At 44.8% G+C, this 17,868-nt stretch overlaps 1 protein-coding gene across 1 annotated transcript in view; it reads left to right on the top strand.

Annotated features, from left to right (window-relative positions):
• Positions 1 to 17,868, top strand: part of STAB2 (stabilin 2) — a 164,590-nt gene that overhangs the window by 60,715 nt on the left and 86,007 nt on the right. Inside the window, exons 16-22 of the mRNA XM_044226577.1 lie at positions 3,772 to 3,825; positions 4,118 to 4,198; positions 6,742 to 6,894; positions 10,644 to 10,706; positions 13,857 to 13,943; positions 14,678 to 14,764; positions 15,925 to 16,036. Coding sequence (XP_044082512.1) covers positions 3,772 to 3,825; positions 4,118 to 4,198; positions 6,742 to 6,894; positions 10,644 to 10,706; positions 13,857 to 13,943; positions 14,678 to 14,764; positions 15,925 to 16,036 — 637 coding nt within the window. The remainder of the gene's footprint in view (positions 1 to 3,771; positions 3,826 to 4,117; positions 4,199 to 6,741; positions 6,895 to 10,643; positions 10,707 to 13,856; positions 13,944 to 14,677; positions 14,765 to 15,924; positions 16,037 to 17,868) is intronic.

The following is a 17,868-nucleotide window of genomic DNA, read 5'->3' as shown; positions in this document are numbered from 1 at the left end:
AGATCTAGAATTAGACATTTGTGGAAGAACCAACTTTCTAACCCAAGCCACACTGTTCTGGAACCTTGAATATTTTTGCATGTATGGTTTAGAGAAGCACATGGATACACACCTTTCTAGAATACTTTCAGGTATCTACAAAGATATCTTGCCTTCAGAAACTTTGAGTTAAAAATATATGAGTCAAAAATATATGTAATATCTTACTCTACAAACAAATATTCGCCATATTAAAAGATTTGCTACTGGTTTCTACTTAAAATGTAGATTTCCCAGTGTCTTCAAGATAGGATATTATTTTAAAAATACAATTCACGTACAAGCTTTCTGAAACCTAGCTATTGCAGAAAGATGGTTATAGCTCTCTTTGGCACTCACCTAATACTTAATTTTAAAGCTAAAAAGGAATGTGGCTCCCCTGGGAAACTATTAAAATCCTGAGATTATATGGCTTTGTTGAGTACATAGTTTCTAATTTGATACCAGTTTTTTAAAATAATTTTAAAGAAGTTCTCAGACACCTAACCAGCTAACCAGCTGCACTTAAAATTAAAACAAAACCTTTTAATTAGAATAGAAAAATATCAACCTCCCTGCTTTCCTGTCAAGCACTTTTCTTCATAACTCCTTCTAATTGTGGCTGGAGCTGGCTGGCTTGCTCAGACTTTCAAGAGTGGATTGTGTAGGGGTGCCTGGTTGGTTCAGTGGGTTAAAGCCTCTGGCTTCGGCTCAGGTCATGATCCCAGGGTGCTGGGATCAAGCCCCGCATCAGGCTCTCTGCTCAGCGAGCAGCCTGCTTCTCTTCCTCTCTCTGCTCTCTGCCTGCCTCTCTGCCTACTTGTGATCTCTGTCAAATGAATAAATAAATAATTTTTAAAAAAAAAGGAGTGGATGGTGTACCTCTTCCCAGCTTCGTTCAGTGAAGATTGCCTTGTAACTCGAAATTAGCCTATGGTGGGAATATTTTTTTCCTTTCCTCCTTAAACTTTATTTTTTTTATTATGTTATGTTAGTCACCATACAGCACATCACTAATTTTTGATGTAGTGTTCCATGATTCATTCTTTGTATATAACACCCACCGCAAAAATTGGCTAACTCTGTAGATCTGGGCTCCTTTGTTTCCCCACAGATCTGATTTACCAGCACACCACTGCTCCTGGCTCTCTGTCTCTTTGCTCTCCGACACAGTATCTTTCTACCTACAGAGCAAGTCTCTTCATTCCGAGTCAAAACTGTTCTCTACTTTAATTTCTAGGTGAGGAATAGAATGATCATTTCCACTTTTCTCTCAGCCCCAGAACCTGTTTAGTTAAAACGTCTCAACCTATAGGAACATCCTTCTCTCCAAAAATTTTAATAGCATCCTTCAGCTTTATTTCAGGGAAGAATCTCAGCTGGAGACAGAAAAGTCCCCAGCGGCTATGCCCAAGAGACAGAAAATAAACTGATTTCATTAGATGAATGGCTTCTAATTACGATGTTAGAGTGCCATGTTTCCTTTCCAGTGTATGTTTCTGCTTCTCCCTGAAGCAAAACTTCAGTCTGGTAACCATCCTATCCACACAGAGGCCACAGTTACTGAGGACAAGCCTCAGTTTATGACTTCCTCGCTGAACTAGGTGAAATGCAAGCACAGGGAATCAGAGAGACTGACCCTTGCCAATTCACAAATACCTTGCAAGTAACCTGGGACAAAGGGAGGTGAAACTGCAGAGTTTGGAATCATGTTAACAATTTGGTAGAAAAACTCTCTTTCTGCCCTGGCATCAAAGGGATGGGTTTTTGTTATTTTTACCTAAAACAGCAGGGATGAAGCGAATGTCTTCATAAGGGAAAGGATACATGAACTACACGGAAAGGCTCTGCTACAAACAGCAGCACCTGGACATGCATCCCATCAATTTGAGCCACACTGGACTCAATTCTAACTGAGCGATAGCCCTCATGGCTCTCAGCCAGACAAAGTGACAGGCACACACACAATGACAGGAATGATACCAATCAATTCCCTTGTTGCTTTCATTCTCCTGCTTCTTGTAAAAAAAGATCCAACACCAATTAATTCTTAGACCTTTAGAAGTGAACAATCCAGTTGATAACGCCCTCCCTACACAATCAGAGGGATGGAAGGGGTCCACACCACTCTCTTTATTTTGCAGGCAAAACCGAGCCTAGAGGAGCTACGTGGCTTGCTCAAGGTCACAGCAACACAATCAGGATTAGAACTCAGGACCCCAAGGTCCAGCTCAGTGCTCTTCCCAGGACCCCCTTCTCCCTTTTAACTTACCAGCACAAATGTTGATGCAGGGCCCACTGTGTGGCCTGGCGATTCTGATTAATAAGCCACACAGACCTGGCCCTTGCCTTCCAGGAGCTTGCAATCCAATCTGGGCTGACATTTCCCAGGGGTTCTCACTTTCGCTCACCCCTTCCACCATTAAGCATCCAAATTTGGAATCACATTGCTTCTGCCTGCAAGTCCTCACTTGTGGGTACCAGAAAGAAGCTGCAAGGAGAAGGTAAGAGCCAGAGTCTGAGTCTGGAGTAACAGAGCCAAGGCTACAGAAACATTGCTGCCAGGGCTGCTGCCTGGGGTTCAACTCCAATATTTTTACGGGCAACCCTGACCTCCGCATACTCCTTTTGGCTTCTCGATAGGGTGGCCATAAAAGGTATCGTCCACACCAGGATAACTGAGAGTGAATGGGGCTGCCAACATGCAAGGCAGACAGTAGAGTTGTACCAGAAGAGCCAGGATAGGGGATCACTCTATTTACAGGAAACTCTCCCTAGAACAAGTTCAGAAGGGAGTCTGGGTACATGGGACCAAGATTCAGCAGGGCTCTCTTTCAACCTGGGGCTCCTCCTAGAATGTCAGCTTCTGAGAGGTGACTATGATCTGAATTTGTGATCCTCTCCTTGTCCAAGCCAGAGTGACCCAGCCATAAGTGCCACTTATGAAGCAGAACTCAAGGGTTATATAGCTTGTAACTCCCAGCTCTGTAATCTCCCAGCGAGATTGCAGATCCCCACGACTGCTGGTCCCCAGAGAGCAGTTCCCTGTGCTCCTCACCTCTGTTCGCTCTCCCCAGCGCACCCTCCGGGGATTGCTTACTCTGCTGATAGTCCCAAGACTTTTTTCTCCACCGCTCCAATGTTTCTGAAGCATGAGGAAGAGTGGAAAGGGTTTTGAAGGAGAGATGAGCGTGGACCGTGGTGGCTCAGAAGGAGGGAGTGTCCTGACCAGACAGTCCTAAGAAGGATTGTGTATTCCCAACTAACCAGCACGTAACCTGACAAGCAGACATCTATTTACAGAGAAAATGAAACAGAATTATCAACTGAGGCTGACTTAGACATTCCAGAATGTAGCTTTAGCCATTCAGAGAGGTAATGGAACAGAGTGACTGAGAACTTCTTAGTCTTATTATCCTAAGTTAGCTTTGTGACCTCTGTCATGTCTTTAAAACTCAGTGTTATCACACATAAAATGAGTCAATAGCAGTCCCTCCCTCGCAAGGCTTTTAAGAAAATTATATAAAATGTGCCTATAATGCTTTCAGAACAGGTCCTTCCACAAGGGAGGAATTTGGTGAATGTCAGCCTTTTGGAGATGGGGTTTTTCTCATCCTGCACTTCCCAGTGAAGAGATTATGGGACATTGACTTTCCTTGATTATACATCCAAAGTCATTGGGGGAAATTCCCACAAAAGGGGGGAAGTTGTATTTTCTGCAATGACTAAAGAAGTATTTTAATTCTGTTGCAGGGATCTCGGAAGCTTCTGGAACTCGTCAGATACCACATTGTCCCATTTACTCAGGTTGGTTCCACTTTCCTGCCCTATTTTTTCCTGCTTTCCGCATATCTGACCTTGACTTAAATTCCATTATTACAGCGCTAGAAAACACGTGGCAGTTGTTCTTTATCTGTAGCTCTAGGCATGCCTTTAGCAATGCATAATGAACCCCTTATCAAAGAAACCCTCAAAGCCACGAAACTGATGACATTATTTACTTCCTAGAATTCCAGGCTATTTTTTCCAGTGAAAACTTTACAAAAGCAAGGCTCTAGGCATTGCTCAAAATGTCTGTGCTGTTCTCTTCTCTTTACAGCTTGAAGTGGCTACTCTTATTGCGACCCCACACATTAGGACCGTGGCCAACCAGATCATACAGTTCAACACCACCAGCAACGTAGGTGAAAAAATTCAACCGCTGCTGTCATGACTCACATGCATTTTTGCTCTGCTTATGATTGTTCACCAGGTTATCCCTCCTCTACCCTAACTCCTAAGCTTACGATCTGGATTACTTCACTCATTTGCTATTTCTTGTATTTCATGATTTCCTTTATTTGCTGAGCAACTGCGGATGTGAGACTCTGAACTAGATGTCCAGGATAACTCAGTGAAGAAGACAAGCCTACGGTCTAGCAAGGAAAACCATCTTTGAGCAATTAATTATTGACCAGCTCATTATTTAATTACAATTATATTAAGTGCCATTATAATGAGAGTTTACAATAAGAGGAGGCTGGGTGTCTAGAGCCCCTCAGTGAAGAAGCAATGCTTCAGCCAGGCTTCAAAGAATGAGTACAGAGAACTTAGGCAGGGAAGAGCAGAGGAGAGTTCCAGGCAGAAGGGAGAACACGTGTAAAGGCCCTGTGATGGGAAAGAACATGCCTTATTTAAGAAACTCCATGAAGGTAGCATTATTCAGCTAACTCTCTGGGCTAATATCACCAAGAGTTCTGACAGCATGCAGATTATGTCCCCTGTTGATTCATCACTGGTGGAGATGATGATGATGATACATTTTTTCTGTATCTATTGAGTGCCCACTATGTGCCAGACACCATTCTGGGTCTTAAATGTACACCAATGAGCAAATAGAGAAGAGTTCCTAGTTTCATGGAAGTTTCAATCTAGTAAATAGGAAAATAAACAATAAACAAATTAAAAAGGTAGAACATAGAATATATTAGAAGGTAGTAAGGGCTAAGGCAAACAAACAAAGAAGGGGGACATAAAGCAAGCATGGGGCTGACATTTTAGGTAAAGTGCCCAGCAAATCCTCATGGAAAGAGAACATCTGAGCAAAGGCTTAAAGGAAATGAAGAAATAAGCAAGCTGTGTGAATATCTGGGAGAAGGAACATCCCAGAGAAAGGAAGCAGAGCAAGGCATAAAGAAAGGACCATATGCCTGACCTCGTTGAGGAAGAGCAAGGTCATCATGGCTGGAACAGAGGGGATGAAGGAAGAGAGGTAGGAGAGATCAAGGCAGTGGGAGGGAGAAGGAGAAATGGGGTCAGGTCACACATGGCCTAAGAATTCTTACTTTAAATGAGATGAGGAGCCATACGGGATTTCGGTGGAGTGACACGATCAGACGTCTATTTGGGGAGGCTAGTTAGAAGCTGACTGCCATAACCCAGAGTGGAATGATGGTGACTCAGACCAGGGTGGTAGCAGAGCTGTGGGAAGAGGTGGTTGTATTCCGAAGGCATTTCAGAGGAAGCCCCAAGCGAATCTGCTGATGGATTAGAGAAAGAACTCTCCTGAGCTTCTGACTGGGGCCACAGGAAGTATGGAGTTGCCTTTAATATGATGGGTGGAGCAGTTCTTGGGGGAAAGTGGAGGTCAGAATTCTTTGCCACCCTTTTCAATTTCTGCTCGCTCCCCTGCAACATAAGTGGAGATTTGTCTGGATTTTTTACTGATATATATCTCCAGAGCCTTAAGCAGAGCATGATACTGGATCCATAAATGTATCTGGAATGAATGGATCCCTGCTTCATCAACAAAGAGGTAAAATGGTTAACCCGAGGACTCTTGGCAAATATATCATAGGGCTAGAATGGTTACCCCCTTCCTGCCTTGCACCAGCAAGGACCATGTCTACAGAGACATCCTTGCCTGGTGTCAGTCAGGAATTCATTTAAGATCCATCTTTCCTGTGATGTCTGGGTGGCTCAGTTGGTTAAGCGTCTGCCTTCAGTCCTGGTCATGATCTTGGGGTCCTGGGATCGAGTCCCTCATCAGGCTCCCTGCTCAACGAGGAGTCTGCTTCCCCTTCTTCCATTCTTCCTGCTTGTGCTCTCTCTCTCTCTCTCTCTCTGTCTCTCTCTCTCTCTGTCAAATAAGTAAATAAATAAGTAAAACCTTTAAAAAATTATCCATCTTTCCTGGGTGCCTGGGTGGCTCAGTCAGTTAAGCATGTGCCTTTGGCTAAAGTCAGATCCCAAGGTCCTGGGATTTAACCCTGCATTAAGTTCCCTGCTTAACAGAGAGCCTGCTTCTTCCTCTCCCTCTGCTGCTCCCCCTGCCTGTGTTTGCTGTCTCTCTCTTTCTCTCAAATAAATAAATAAAATCTTTAAAAAGAAAAATCCATCTCTCCCTGAGGCACCTGATCGGCTCAGTCAATTAAGCAACCAACTCTTGGTTTTGGCTCAGGCCATAATCTCAGGGTCTGGAGATCAAGCCCCAGGTGCTCCCCATGGAGCATGAAGCCTACTTGGGATTCTCTCTCTCCCTCTGCCCCCCCCCACCCACTTGCTCACCATCTCCCATTCTCTCTAAAATAAATAAATCAACATTTGTTTTAAAAAGACCCATCTTCTCCTGTCAGCCAGGCCCCTCTCATAGCAACCCTCTGAGAGGTCACCAGCACCCAGCTCTGCCTGGGGACAGCTGGTGTCTGGCAGGACAGAATGAAATATGTCACTGCTTCTTTCCAGGGACAGATTCTGGCAAATGATGTGGCCATCGAAGAGACAGAGGTCATTGCCAAAAACGGCCGAATCTACACCCTGACCGGCGTCCTCATTCCTCCCTCCATTGTGCCAATTCTGCCCCACCGATGTGATGAAAGCAAGACAGAGATGAAATTGGTAAGGAAACTAGGAAAACAAGTAAAGAGGAGCTCCCGAACAGCCCCACAGGGCAGACAGGGTCCTTCCCTCTCACACTTCTGAGGAAGCTGACAAGGAGGATCTCACCCCAGGAGCCTCATTCCACACGGGTTTCTGTCCCCACAAAGAGGCAGGTGGGCCTGAGGTCCTAGTTCATAAGCTGTGAACCAAGGCCTCTTGTGGGAATGTTCCACCATGACCAACGCCTCCCAGCTCTCGTGGCTCTTTAGAGCTGCCGTAAGAAATGACCACAAAGGAAGAAGCTTAGAGCAACATAAATGTATTCTCTCACTGTTCTGGAGGCCAGGGGTCTGAAATCAAGGTATTAGCAGGGCCGTGCTCCCTCAGAAGGCTCTGGGAGGGAGGATCCTTCCTCGCATCTTCCAGCTTCTGATGCCTCCAGGCAATCCTTGGTGTTCCTCAGCTTGTAGCTGAGTTATTCCAACCTCTGCCTCTGTGTTTACATGGCTTTCTCCCCTGTGCAGGCCACTGTGTGTGTACCCCTCCCTTCTGTTGTGACACCAGTCATTAGATTCAGAACTCACCCCTCAGTCTAGTATGACCTCATCTTAACTAATTACATTTACAAAGACTTAATCAAGGGAACACAAATTTGGGGAGGAACACTATTCAGCCTGCTATACCAGAAGTGGGATCAGTCCCTGCCTGTGTCACGTGGGACCCCCTTATTCTAAGCCCTTAGCTTTACTCCAAGAAATGTAAAAAAGAATTTCTTCTCAGATGAGTGCTCTAGGCCTTGCCAATCAACCATATTTATGTTTTTTTTTAATTTTTAAATTTTTTTAGAATTTCTTTTCAGCGTACCAGAATTCATTGTTTATACACCACACCCAGTGCTCCATATAATACGTGCCCTCCATAATACCCACCACCAAGCTCACCCAACTTCCCACCCCCACCCCTTCAAAACCCCCAGATTGTTTTTCAGAGTCCATAGTCTCTCATGGTTCATCTCCCCTTCCAATATCCCTCAACTCTCTTCTCCTCTCCATCTCCCATGTCCTCCGTGTTATTTCTTATGCTCCACAAATAAGTGAAATCATATGATAATTGACTCTCTCTGCTTGACTTATTTCACTCAGGATAATCTCTCCCAGTCCCATCCATGTTGCTACAAAAGTTGGGTATTCATCCTTTCTGATGGAGGCATAATACTCCATAGTGTATATGGACCACATCTTCCTTATCCATTCATCTGTCGAAGGTCATCTTGGTTCTTTCCACAGTTTGGCGACTGTGGCCATTGCTGCTATGATCATTGGGTCACAGATGGCCCTTCTTTTCACTACATCTGTATCTTTGGGGTAAATACCCAGTAGTGCAATTGCAGGGTCATAAGGAAGCTCTATTTTTAATTTCTTAAGGAATCTCCACACTCTGTATTTCTTTTCAAATACCAAACTTTCTGTTTGTCTATGAGCTTGTGTACCCTCTAGTGACCTTTCCCATTTCTATGGCAACCAACTTGGGTGAGCTAGTTTTATTCAGAGCACCCCAAATCTCAACACTGCTATACATGGGATCTTTCAGTTCCCATGGAAACCATACCCCTGAAGTTGCCACAATAATAGGTCTGGGTCTTTCTTTTCAGAACACTGCAATAATACTTCAATGATTATTCTCAAAATATCCTTGGAACATGGACATTGAACAAGGAATAATGGCCTCATTTTATAGGTTTTATTTACTGATCCCTCTTCTTATCATGAAGGCTGGAAATAGCTGTTTGGTCACCTGGTAGAGGATTGTGGCTGGTTCCACGATAGGTTTTAGGATATTGTATGGGTACCCATCCTCCATGCCAGTCATATACCAACTAGGGGATCTGATTCCATTCTGAGCATCCCTTTTTAAGAGAGGCAGAAACTCAGTCACGTTCCTAGCCAGTCCCTGGCAGTGACTGATATTTGGTTCATTCTTTGAAAAAAATAGTTTTGGCAGGTACATCGCCTGGCTTGGGCCAGGGTGAAGATGATAACAGGCCAGATAAGAATCATCTCATCTTCTATCCCAAAGGCAAAAGATTTTAGAAAACAGGGCCTCTGCTGAAAAGATTCAGTAAGAGTCTAATTATTGACTTTAGAGCTTCCCCATCCCAAGCAGCTGCCATTCAATTTCAAGGAAAGAAGTCTATGCAGGGATAAGGGCATCCCCAACTGCCTACCTTGTGACAACGTTGCTCTGTTCCAGGTTGCTTAAAAGCTTGTTCTCCAGATTCCCAAAGGAAAGAATCTAGATGTGGGTTTGAGACACAACCCAAAGGATCTTGTTTAATAGAGAAAAGAGCTTCCCAGTACCCCATATCTTAGGATAGAGTCTTCTTTTACTATTTTCTCTGGGTTTAAAGTCAGATCTATCTGCTCTACATGATTTAGGATGGTTTTGATTAGATATGTTAAGAGTCCAAAGCTGGGATGCCTGGGTGGCTCAGTCGGTTAAATATCTGCCTTTGGCTCAGGTTATGATCTCAGGGTCCTGGGATCGAGCTGTGCGTTGGGCTCCCTGCTCAGCCAGGAGTCTGTTTCTCCCTCTCCTCCTCCCCATCATTTGTGCTCTTTCTTGCTCTGTCTCACCCTCTCAAATAAATACATACATAAAATCTTTTTTTAAAAAACTGCAAATGCATTCTCTGCAAAGTATTCGGGGTTAGCACAGGGTAGGAGCAGCTGGCACTCACTGTCTAGGAGTCTCAGTTTTCACCAGCCTGAGCCCATAGCTGGTTTTAGTCTTATATGTTTGGATTTTAAAGGTCTAATTACTAATTCTCTGTACTAGTTAAGGTCCCTGCAGGAAACAGATGTTACCCCAATGGTTCAAACGAAGAGACTTTAATGAAGATGCTTCTAGAGGGGGGTGGGCAGGACTAAGGAGCCAAACCAGTTATGCAGGAACATCAAGGAGAAGCAATGGCAGGAAACCATTACCACCCCAAGAGGTGAGGAGGGGAGAGCTAGGAGGTACTGTGAACCCAGTGAGAGCTGGAAGAGTGGAGGAAGGTGACACTAAGAAGGAGCTATAGTGAAGGTGCCCAAGCATAGAGGTAGGAAAGAAATACCTGGATCTTGCCCTCCTCCTACACACTAGCATCCTGCTGGCATCTTGCAAGAATGTTCTTCATGGCCAAGACCATGAAGATGCTAGGCAGGGAGGCAAGAGAACATTTTACAGGTCTACCTGCTGGAGCACAGAGCCCAAAGGAGAATATCAGAAAATCAATTTAGAGAGATTTAAAGGCACTCATCCCTCTCCATCCTCCTGAATTCAAGTGAAGCAAGAAGCCGAGGGACACTAAAAGGCAGAGATTCAATGCTCAGCTTCACTGCTGCTAAGCTAATTGGAGAACAAGGCTATCATGTGTGACCAGTGCTAATGCTTCATCTCTGGCACAGGTGAACAACTGCAATGCTTCCTCAGGGACAGGTGCCTCTACACAGTGGAGAGTCAATCAGAAACCTCAGGCTGGTGGACAGTCGATCTGACCCTGAAAGAGGGAGAGGAGAAGGCTGCTCTGAGTGAGATCAGTTCCAGCTCCCAAACCCTCTGGCACAGACACTGACTTCCCTCCTTCTCTCTGGGGAGGTGCCAGTAGGGAGTAGAGAGGGAAGCCAGGAGTGGTCCCCTGGAAGAAGGAAGCATGAGGTCAGGTAGGGTGGTCCCCTGCTCCCTCTTACAGGGATGCCTATACTAATCCTTGTCTTTCCTTCCAGGGCACCTGTGTGAGCTGCTCTCTGGTGTATTGGAGCAAATGTCCTGCTAATTCTGAGCCCACGGTGAGTGTGAGAGCTTCGAGAAACCACACATCACCCAAGCAACCCGACTGGTGTTGCTTCTCATCCTTTCTACCTTTCTTTCTTTTTTTTTTTTTTTTAAGATTTTATTTATTTATTTGTCAGAGAGGGGGAGAGAGCAAGCACAGGCAGACAGAGTGGCAGGCAGAGGCAGAGGGAGAAGCAGGCTCCCTGCCGAGCAAGAAGCCCGATGTGGGACTCGATCCCAGGACGCTGGGATCATGACCTGAGCCGAAGGCAGCTGCTTAACCAACTGAGCCACCCAGTTCCAACTGGGGTAATGTCAGATTGGCTTTCAGCCTAACAAAGGGGGGAGGGTAGAAAGCCCACTGTATGGGGGAGGGTAGACAGAACTGCATTTGAATCCTTGCTCATTAACACTGGGTGCATTGTTGAACCTTCTTAAACTAAGTTTTTTTTTTTGTCTATAAGAAATAATAATAATAAGGTTATTATAGGGACACCTGGGTGGCTCAGTGGGTTAAAGCCTTTGCCTTCGGCTCAGGTCATGATCGCAGGGTTCTGGGATAGAGCCCCGCATTGGGCTCTCGGCTCTGCAGGGAGCCCGCTTCCTCCTCTCTCTGCCTGCCTCTCTGCCTACTTGTGATCTCTGTCTGTCAAACAAATAAATAAAATATTTAAAATAATAATAATAATAAGGTTATTATAAATAATAATAATTATAAATAATAACAATAACAATAATAAAAACCCATGTACAATACCTAAATCAAGTGGCTACTCAGTAAAGGTTCATTCCTTCTCTACTTCACCCTTTTAAGTCTGTGTAGGGGAGTCAAAGCTTTGCCTTCACCATCTTAAGGTACCCTGCTGGGCCTGAGAATTAGATTAACAAGAGGAAAGTTCACAGATTTTATGTGTACATGGGAGTGCCCATAGGAAAGCAAAGACCCAAAGAAATGGCAAAACCCAAATGTTTATGTGGATGTGGTAGAGTAAATCAAGGGAGGAAATTGTGGGAACAATGTACAGGGAGGCTAGAGGAAATTTGGAGTTATTTTAACAAGGTCCATTTATGCAGCTCTTTCCTTGCATCAGCTTCTTGTCTCTGGTGACAACAGGTCTCTTTTGTCCTGGTACAAGGAGGACATCTTCCACAGGGGAGCTTTATCTCCTGTTCTCCGAAAGGAAAGGGGGGAAATCAGAGTGTCCCTTTTCTAACTGAGGTTTTTCAAGTATGCCTTGAGCTCAAAACTATCCTTATGCCAAAGCGGCCAATTTGGGGCTGGCATAGTCTGCCACACGTTACTCCTGTTTGCTCTTCCCAAACACTTCTCTGGATAGAAATACAAGGACTATCAAGAGAATGACATTAGGACCATCAAGCCCTTTTCAAGTTTGACTGAATTCTGCATATGTCTATTGAGAGCTGGTTCCCAGGGCATAAAGATGAATGAGATGTAGTTTTGTTTTGTTTTCATTTTTGTGTTGAGAAGCTGTAGTCTAACAAGGAAAACCAGATCATTCCACAATAATCCAGAATTCATATGCCAAGTACTCTACTGGTGACAAAAGCGAAATGTTCCAAGGTAAAAACTGATGATCGAAATCTCCGCCTATAATTTTGTCCCGAAAAAGAGCATCCCGGTGAGAAGTATCATTCAACACTAGAATAGGTCGCTAAGGAAGGAGATGAGCTCTTTAACATCCTACTGAGAAGCATTTAATAAAGCAAAACATGAACATGAAATGCACAGGTGTGCAGATAGTTATTTTTCTCAGTCAAGCCATCACCCCTAAGTCCTACAGGATGCTGTCAACCGGGGAAAATGGAGAGGGAGGAGAAGAGAGGAAATCATGTTGACTAGCATGAGAGTGACAGCTGTGTGCCAGGCATTGTTCTAAATGCTTTATATAGCACACGCCCAAGGTAGGTATATTACCATCATAGCCCTCGTGTGATCTGGGAATAAACGTAAGGAAACATAAAACACTTTGTACAAGGTCACACGGTTAATACATGGCCAAACCATGATCCTACATCACCACAGCCCCAGTAAGGAAGAGAAGGAGAGAAAGAAGCCAGAATTAGATACACAGGTTAGAACCAAAAAAGCCCCAAATCCTCCCTTCCCAGCCTCCCATGATCTATACTTACTTAATTATCCTGAGAGCCTACAAGAGGACTGAATAGTCTTTCCTCAATGATCTCAGAATTCCTTTACATAGCTCAGATTTTAGGATTTTACAGCCCATGAAGTTCTCAACATACATTCTTGAGCTGGAGCCTAAGATGAGGGGGTGTCTCCACATCATTTACCTAATATAAAACTTGAACCAGAGACAGAATGCTTAGGATAAAACCGGAGATCATCATTATCGTCCCATTCCCCACATGAGGCATCTGAGGCCAACGGAGACTACATGACTTGCCTATGATATCCTAAAGTAAGGACACAGTAAGACCCATTCTCTGGACCTGCCCCTTACTAATGGGGCTCTTTAGCAAAAATATTTACCTGTCAGGACCTCAGTTCCCTCATCTGCAAAAGAGAGATGAAAAACAGCCACAAGGAATTGAAGATTGATGACCTTATATGTGCAGTGTCTCTGCCCCTAGTGGGTTCTTGATAAACAGCAGCTCTAGATAATTACGATCAGGCACCAGGGGTTAGAGAATGGAAGGTTGCATTTAAGACTTTCCCACATACACCTACGCATCACTCCTAAGAGAAAAACTCAGACCATCCCTATTTCCTTTGGTGGATTTTTCTACAAATTAGAGAGGGACTCTCTACTGGCTCCATAATTTCTATGTAGATGGAGCTTGGGGATAGCTATTGATTGGAAGAGAAGGCTGAGCCACACTCAGGATGAACAGCAAAGTGTTCCCTGGTCAACTGGCAATGTCTGTCCTGGCAGAAAGGAGGGTCAAGATAAATGTGTCCTGATTAATGCCAGTCCTGGCCTGTGTTCTACCAACAAGGAAACAGAGGCCTAAAGAAGGGGACTAAGCTCTGGCGGGGAGACACGTGAGCTGGAGAGCTCTGGTGATCTTGCCTGACATCAAGGGAAAATGGAAGTAGGCTGTCAGGGTATGAAGCCGAGCGATGCCCAGAGGACCTCAAAATGCAAACTCAGTGCCTTTTTTTCCCATTGGCTTTCTTCCAGACACTCTTCACACACAGATGCGTCTACACTGGCAGAGTAAGGAGCCTGAAGAGCGGCTGTGCCCGGTACTGCAATGCCACAGTGCAGGTGAGGTCTTCAGGGCCACACTCCTGGGCCTCAGCATTTGTGAGGGGACATGGTGCCCATGGCCTTGGCAATGTCTTCCCGCAGGGGAACTGTAGGGGGAACTCTCTCCACGGGGTCCAGGTCACCCCCTTCCCTGCACCCATCCCTCCTGTGCTTCCCTCTCACTCTTAACAAAGAGCCCATACTCTTGACACTCCTCCCATGGACCGGCCACTACCTCATGTCTGACCTGTCTCTGACCCTCCTTCCGGCCCCAGAGTATGCACACTTGCCACTCCCTCCCTCAGAGCATTTTCCAGATTTTCCTGGGACTGATTCATTGTTCAGGGGTTTAACTCTCACTCCCTCTGTCACCACCTGATCCATAGTGGCCTCCCCAGGCTCCCCCCACCTTTGCCCCACCTGCCACCACTTCGTTACAGTATTTTGTCTTCCCAGCACATACAGGTCTCTTTTTTAAAATTGATGGTCTCTTCCTGATGATATAGAGGATGGGCTTCATGAACACAAGCCTTCATGTCTTGTTCTCATGGTGCCAGAGCCGGCTTGGCACCCGAGGTCAGCCCTCAGTACACGTATGGTGAGCACATGGTTGAACACCAGCCATGCCATCATCTGCAGAAGAAGTTGAGCTAATGTTGTTTATTACAATAATAGAAATTAAAATGTATTTCCTTTGAGGAACTGGCACTCTGCTTGCGGTTTTAAAAGGCAACATGTGTTTTGTTTCTCAGATACCAAAGTGCTGCAAAGGTTTCTACGGGCCTGACTGCAACCAGTGTCCTGGAGGCTTCCTGAATCCATGCTCAGGCAACGGCCAGGTGATGTAAACTGTTTCATGGGTGCTGAGCTTGACCTGACCTAAGTCAAGGGGAAGAGTAATTTTTAAAACCACTAGACCGAGAAGTGCTACAGTGCCAATCACTGTTTGCAGAAAGTAAAAGAAACAGATCAGTTGCTCAAAGAACAGAAGGTATCTGTAGCAGAAGAAACTTGGGCCAGGGATGGATGGTGGGAGGGGTAGAGAGTGGGACATCTAGAAGTGTTCCAATGTCTGTGCTCCTGCTGCTGAGCATTTGACCTTGGATAACTCAATGAGGCTCCCTCTGACCCCACTTTATTCTTATGGGAGGAGAGCAGAGTCCCCTGCATTGATCTCCAAGATTTCTTTCAGGATGAAGATTCTGTGATACTTAAAAAAAAAAAAAAAATTAGACACTGCCCAGTGATTGCTTTTCATTAACCCACCTCCAAAAGCTAGTAAATTATAAAGGCCCAAACTTATCTCCCCTAGCTTAGAGACCAGAGCTAAACAAACAAAAGTAAAAGGAGTTGTAGTTCACATGGGAAATTACAGATCTGTGCATTTAAGAAACCACATCTAAAATATGCCCCGCTCCAGGGGAAGGAATAACTGCAACCACCGGTTGAGGTGAGGCAAGAACAAGGCAAAGCACTCACCAATTAACTACCACAGGCCATGGCAGGAAGTCACCGGTGCCCAATTCTGGTACACAGTGATCCTTGCAAAGCCAACCTTGAAACAGCTGAAATGGGGAGGTGGGAGGTGAAAAGTCTTATACTGCAGGGGTAAAGTCATAAAGTCATAAAGCTGAGCAAGCCAGCTTCTGGAAAGAATGGCCAGCCTTCCTTCTAAAGGCCAGTGGCTGGTCACACCATCCCTGAAGCATTGTTTGCAGATTCCAAGTTCACCATGGTGACACCCTTCCTCCTTGGATGACTTCCCTTCAAGTTCGAAATCCTGACTCAGGACCCCAAGCTTGTCCCTGTTTTAGCATCTTAGCTGATATCAACATGAGTCTACTTTTTATAAGTTGTCCCAGAGGGCCATGTCTAGCTCTGATAGACATGTCAGATAGAATCTGACTTCAGAGAAGTCAGGCAATGACACAAAGACATCTGGGACTTCTTTACAGTGGAGCATTGTCCTAATGCCCTCAGGGCCTGTCTTTGCTTGCAGTGTGTGGACGGTCTCAATGGCAATGGGACATGTGTTTGCCAAGATGGCTTCCAAGGCTCCCAGTGTCAGTTCTGCTCTGATCCCAATAAATATGGACCTCGGTGTGACAAAAGTAAGTGGCACTTCTGGAACTTACTCCTGCTCCTCAGCTGGGTTCCCTTTGGCACTGCAGCAAAGCAATAATGCAGGCCAGGTGCTGTGTGCCCCTTTGCTTGCTGTATACCCTCATCCTAGACCATTTCTCCAGCATGTCATTCTCAATCTGTAGCCCATGCCAGACTGTGGGGTCCCACTGCAAAATTTCTGAGGCAGCAGGCCTGGAGTAGTATTGGAGAACTTGCAATTGTAGCCAGTTTCCTGGGAGTGTAGCCAAAAGACCCCTCTTCGAAAACCAGTCCCTTAAGTTTTCCCCCACAAACCTGAAGTGACCATGGGCTCAGCAGCAAACACAGACTCACTCTCTACCTTTCCAACAATCCCCTTCTATCAGCTTTCCCCCTTGCAAAATGTGTGACTTTGTGCAAGTGACTCCCCCTCCTCTAGACCTCAGTTTCCTCATCTATAAAATGGGAATAATAATAGTAATTACCTCATAACGTTAGTGCAAGTTATAAATAGAAAGCACTTGCCTTGGGACAGTGCCTAGCACCTAGAATGCAATACAAATACACTAGCTCTTATTATTAATCTGTGAGTGTTGTTACTGTTGCTGTTATTCTAAATTCAGTGACATAAATATCGGGAAGCTCAGAGACCAAGAAGAAAGCTCCACAACACTACACTTTAAAAAAAAGGTGCAGTTATTTGATCTTAGAAAATGCATTATACCTTTAAAATTGCAACATTGTATATATTTAAGTAGATAGATACATAAATATACAGAAATAAATATAGATATATATTTCTACACTAAGATTAGAACTTGAAAGAAAAAAAATGAATAGATGTGTTGGCCATGGAATCAAGCCAGCCCAAAGTTAAATCCCCACTCTGCAACTGCCAGGTTGTATGACCTTAGAAGAAGTTTCACTGAGTCTTAATTTCCCCACCTATAAAATGAAGATAACAGTACCCATGTCATGTGTTTTTGATGAAGTTAGACCATAATCTAGGGCCATAACACAGAGCTTGCACCAGCAAGAAATCAGTAGATGAAGCCATTCTAATTACTGTCACTACTAACTCCATTTGCTGGTTGCAGAGCACACAGCCCTTCCCCTCTCTCACCTGGTCTGATCTTCACAACCACCTCTCAAGATGGGCAGGAAACCAGAGCACAGCAGGATCATGGCTGCTGATCCTAATCCACTGTTCTTTGTGTCAAAAAAGGTTTCTGAGAAACAAAAATAAGGTTTTTTTCCAAAGCCTGTCAATGTTGGTATCTTTATGGGGCCAACAGAGCAGAATGCTGGGGCCAGGGGAAGCCATGGAGTTCTCCTCACCAATACCTCCCTTTCAGGTCTGTGGCTACACACCAGCCCATGCAAAAGAGCCACCTCTTCTTTCTGGGCCCTTGTCCCTTGCGGATAAAGTCCTGACTTGCATAAAGTTTATGAAAAGCCTTTTGTTTGAAGTCCAGTCATGCTTTTCTAGCCCACTCACTGTGCCTCTCTTTTCTGTCCTGGTTGTTGGCTACAAGAACCCACAGGAATTCCTCTTCTAAAGCCCTCCTGCGGCAGAATCACAGAAGACTTCCTTTCTGATCATAGCCAAGCCCCCAAACCCTTGCCACCTGACTCGAAGGAATTTTGCATCCTTCTTTTCAACTCTTGCATGCATAGGAGCCTGAGTTGGAAGCGCACATTGCAATTTTTTTAAACACATCATCGAAAACAAAGTAAACCGCAAAAGTTTAAAATGATCACAGGCAAACAGAAAGACCAGCTAATATCCTGAATTATGATGTTTGCGCATAGGCAATCTTAGCAAGTCAGGCAATGTGCG

This window comes from Neovison vison, chromosome 12 (assembly GCF_020171115.1).
Source record: "Neovison vison isolate M4711 chromosome 12, ASM_NN_V1, whole genome shotgun sequence".
NCBI classification, from domain to species: domain Eukaryota; kingdom Metazoa; phylum Chordata; class Mammalia; order Carnivora; family Mustelidae; genus Neogale; species Neogale vison.
Note: the sequence above shows the minus strand (reverse complement) of the source record. Positions and strands in the feature narration are given on the sequence as shown.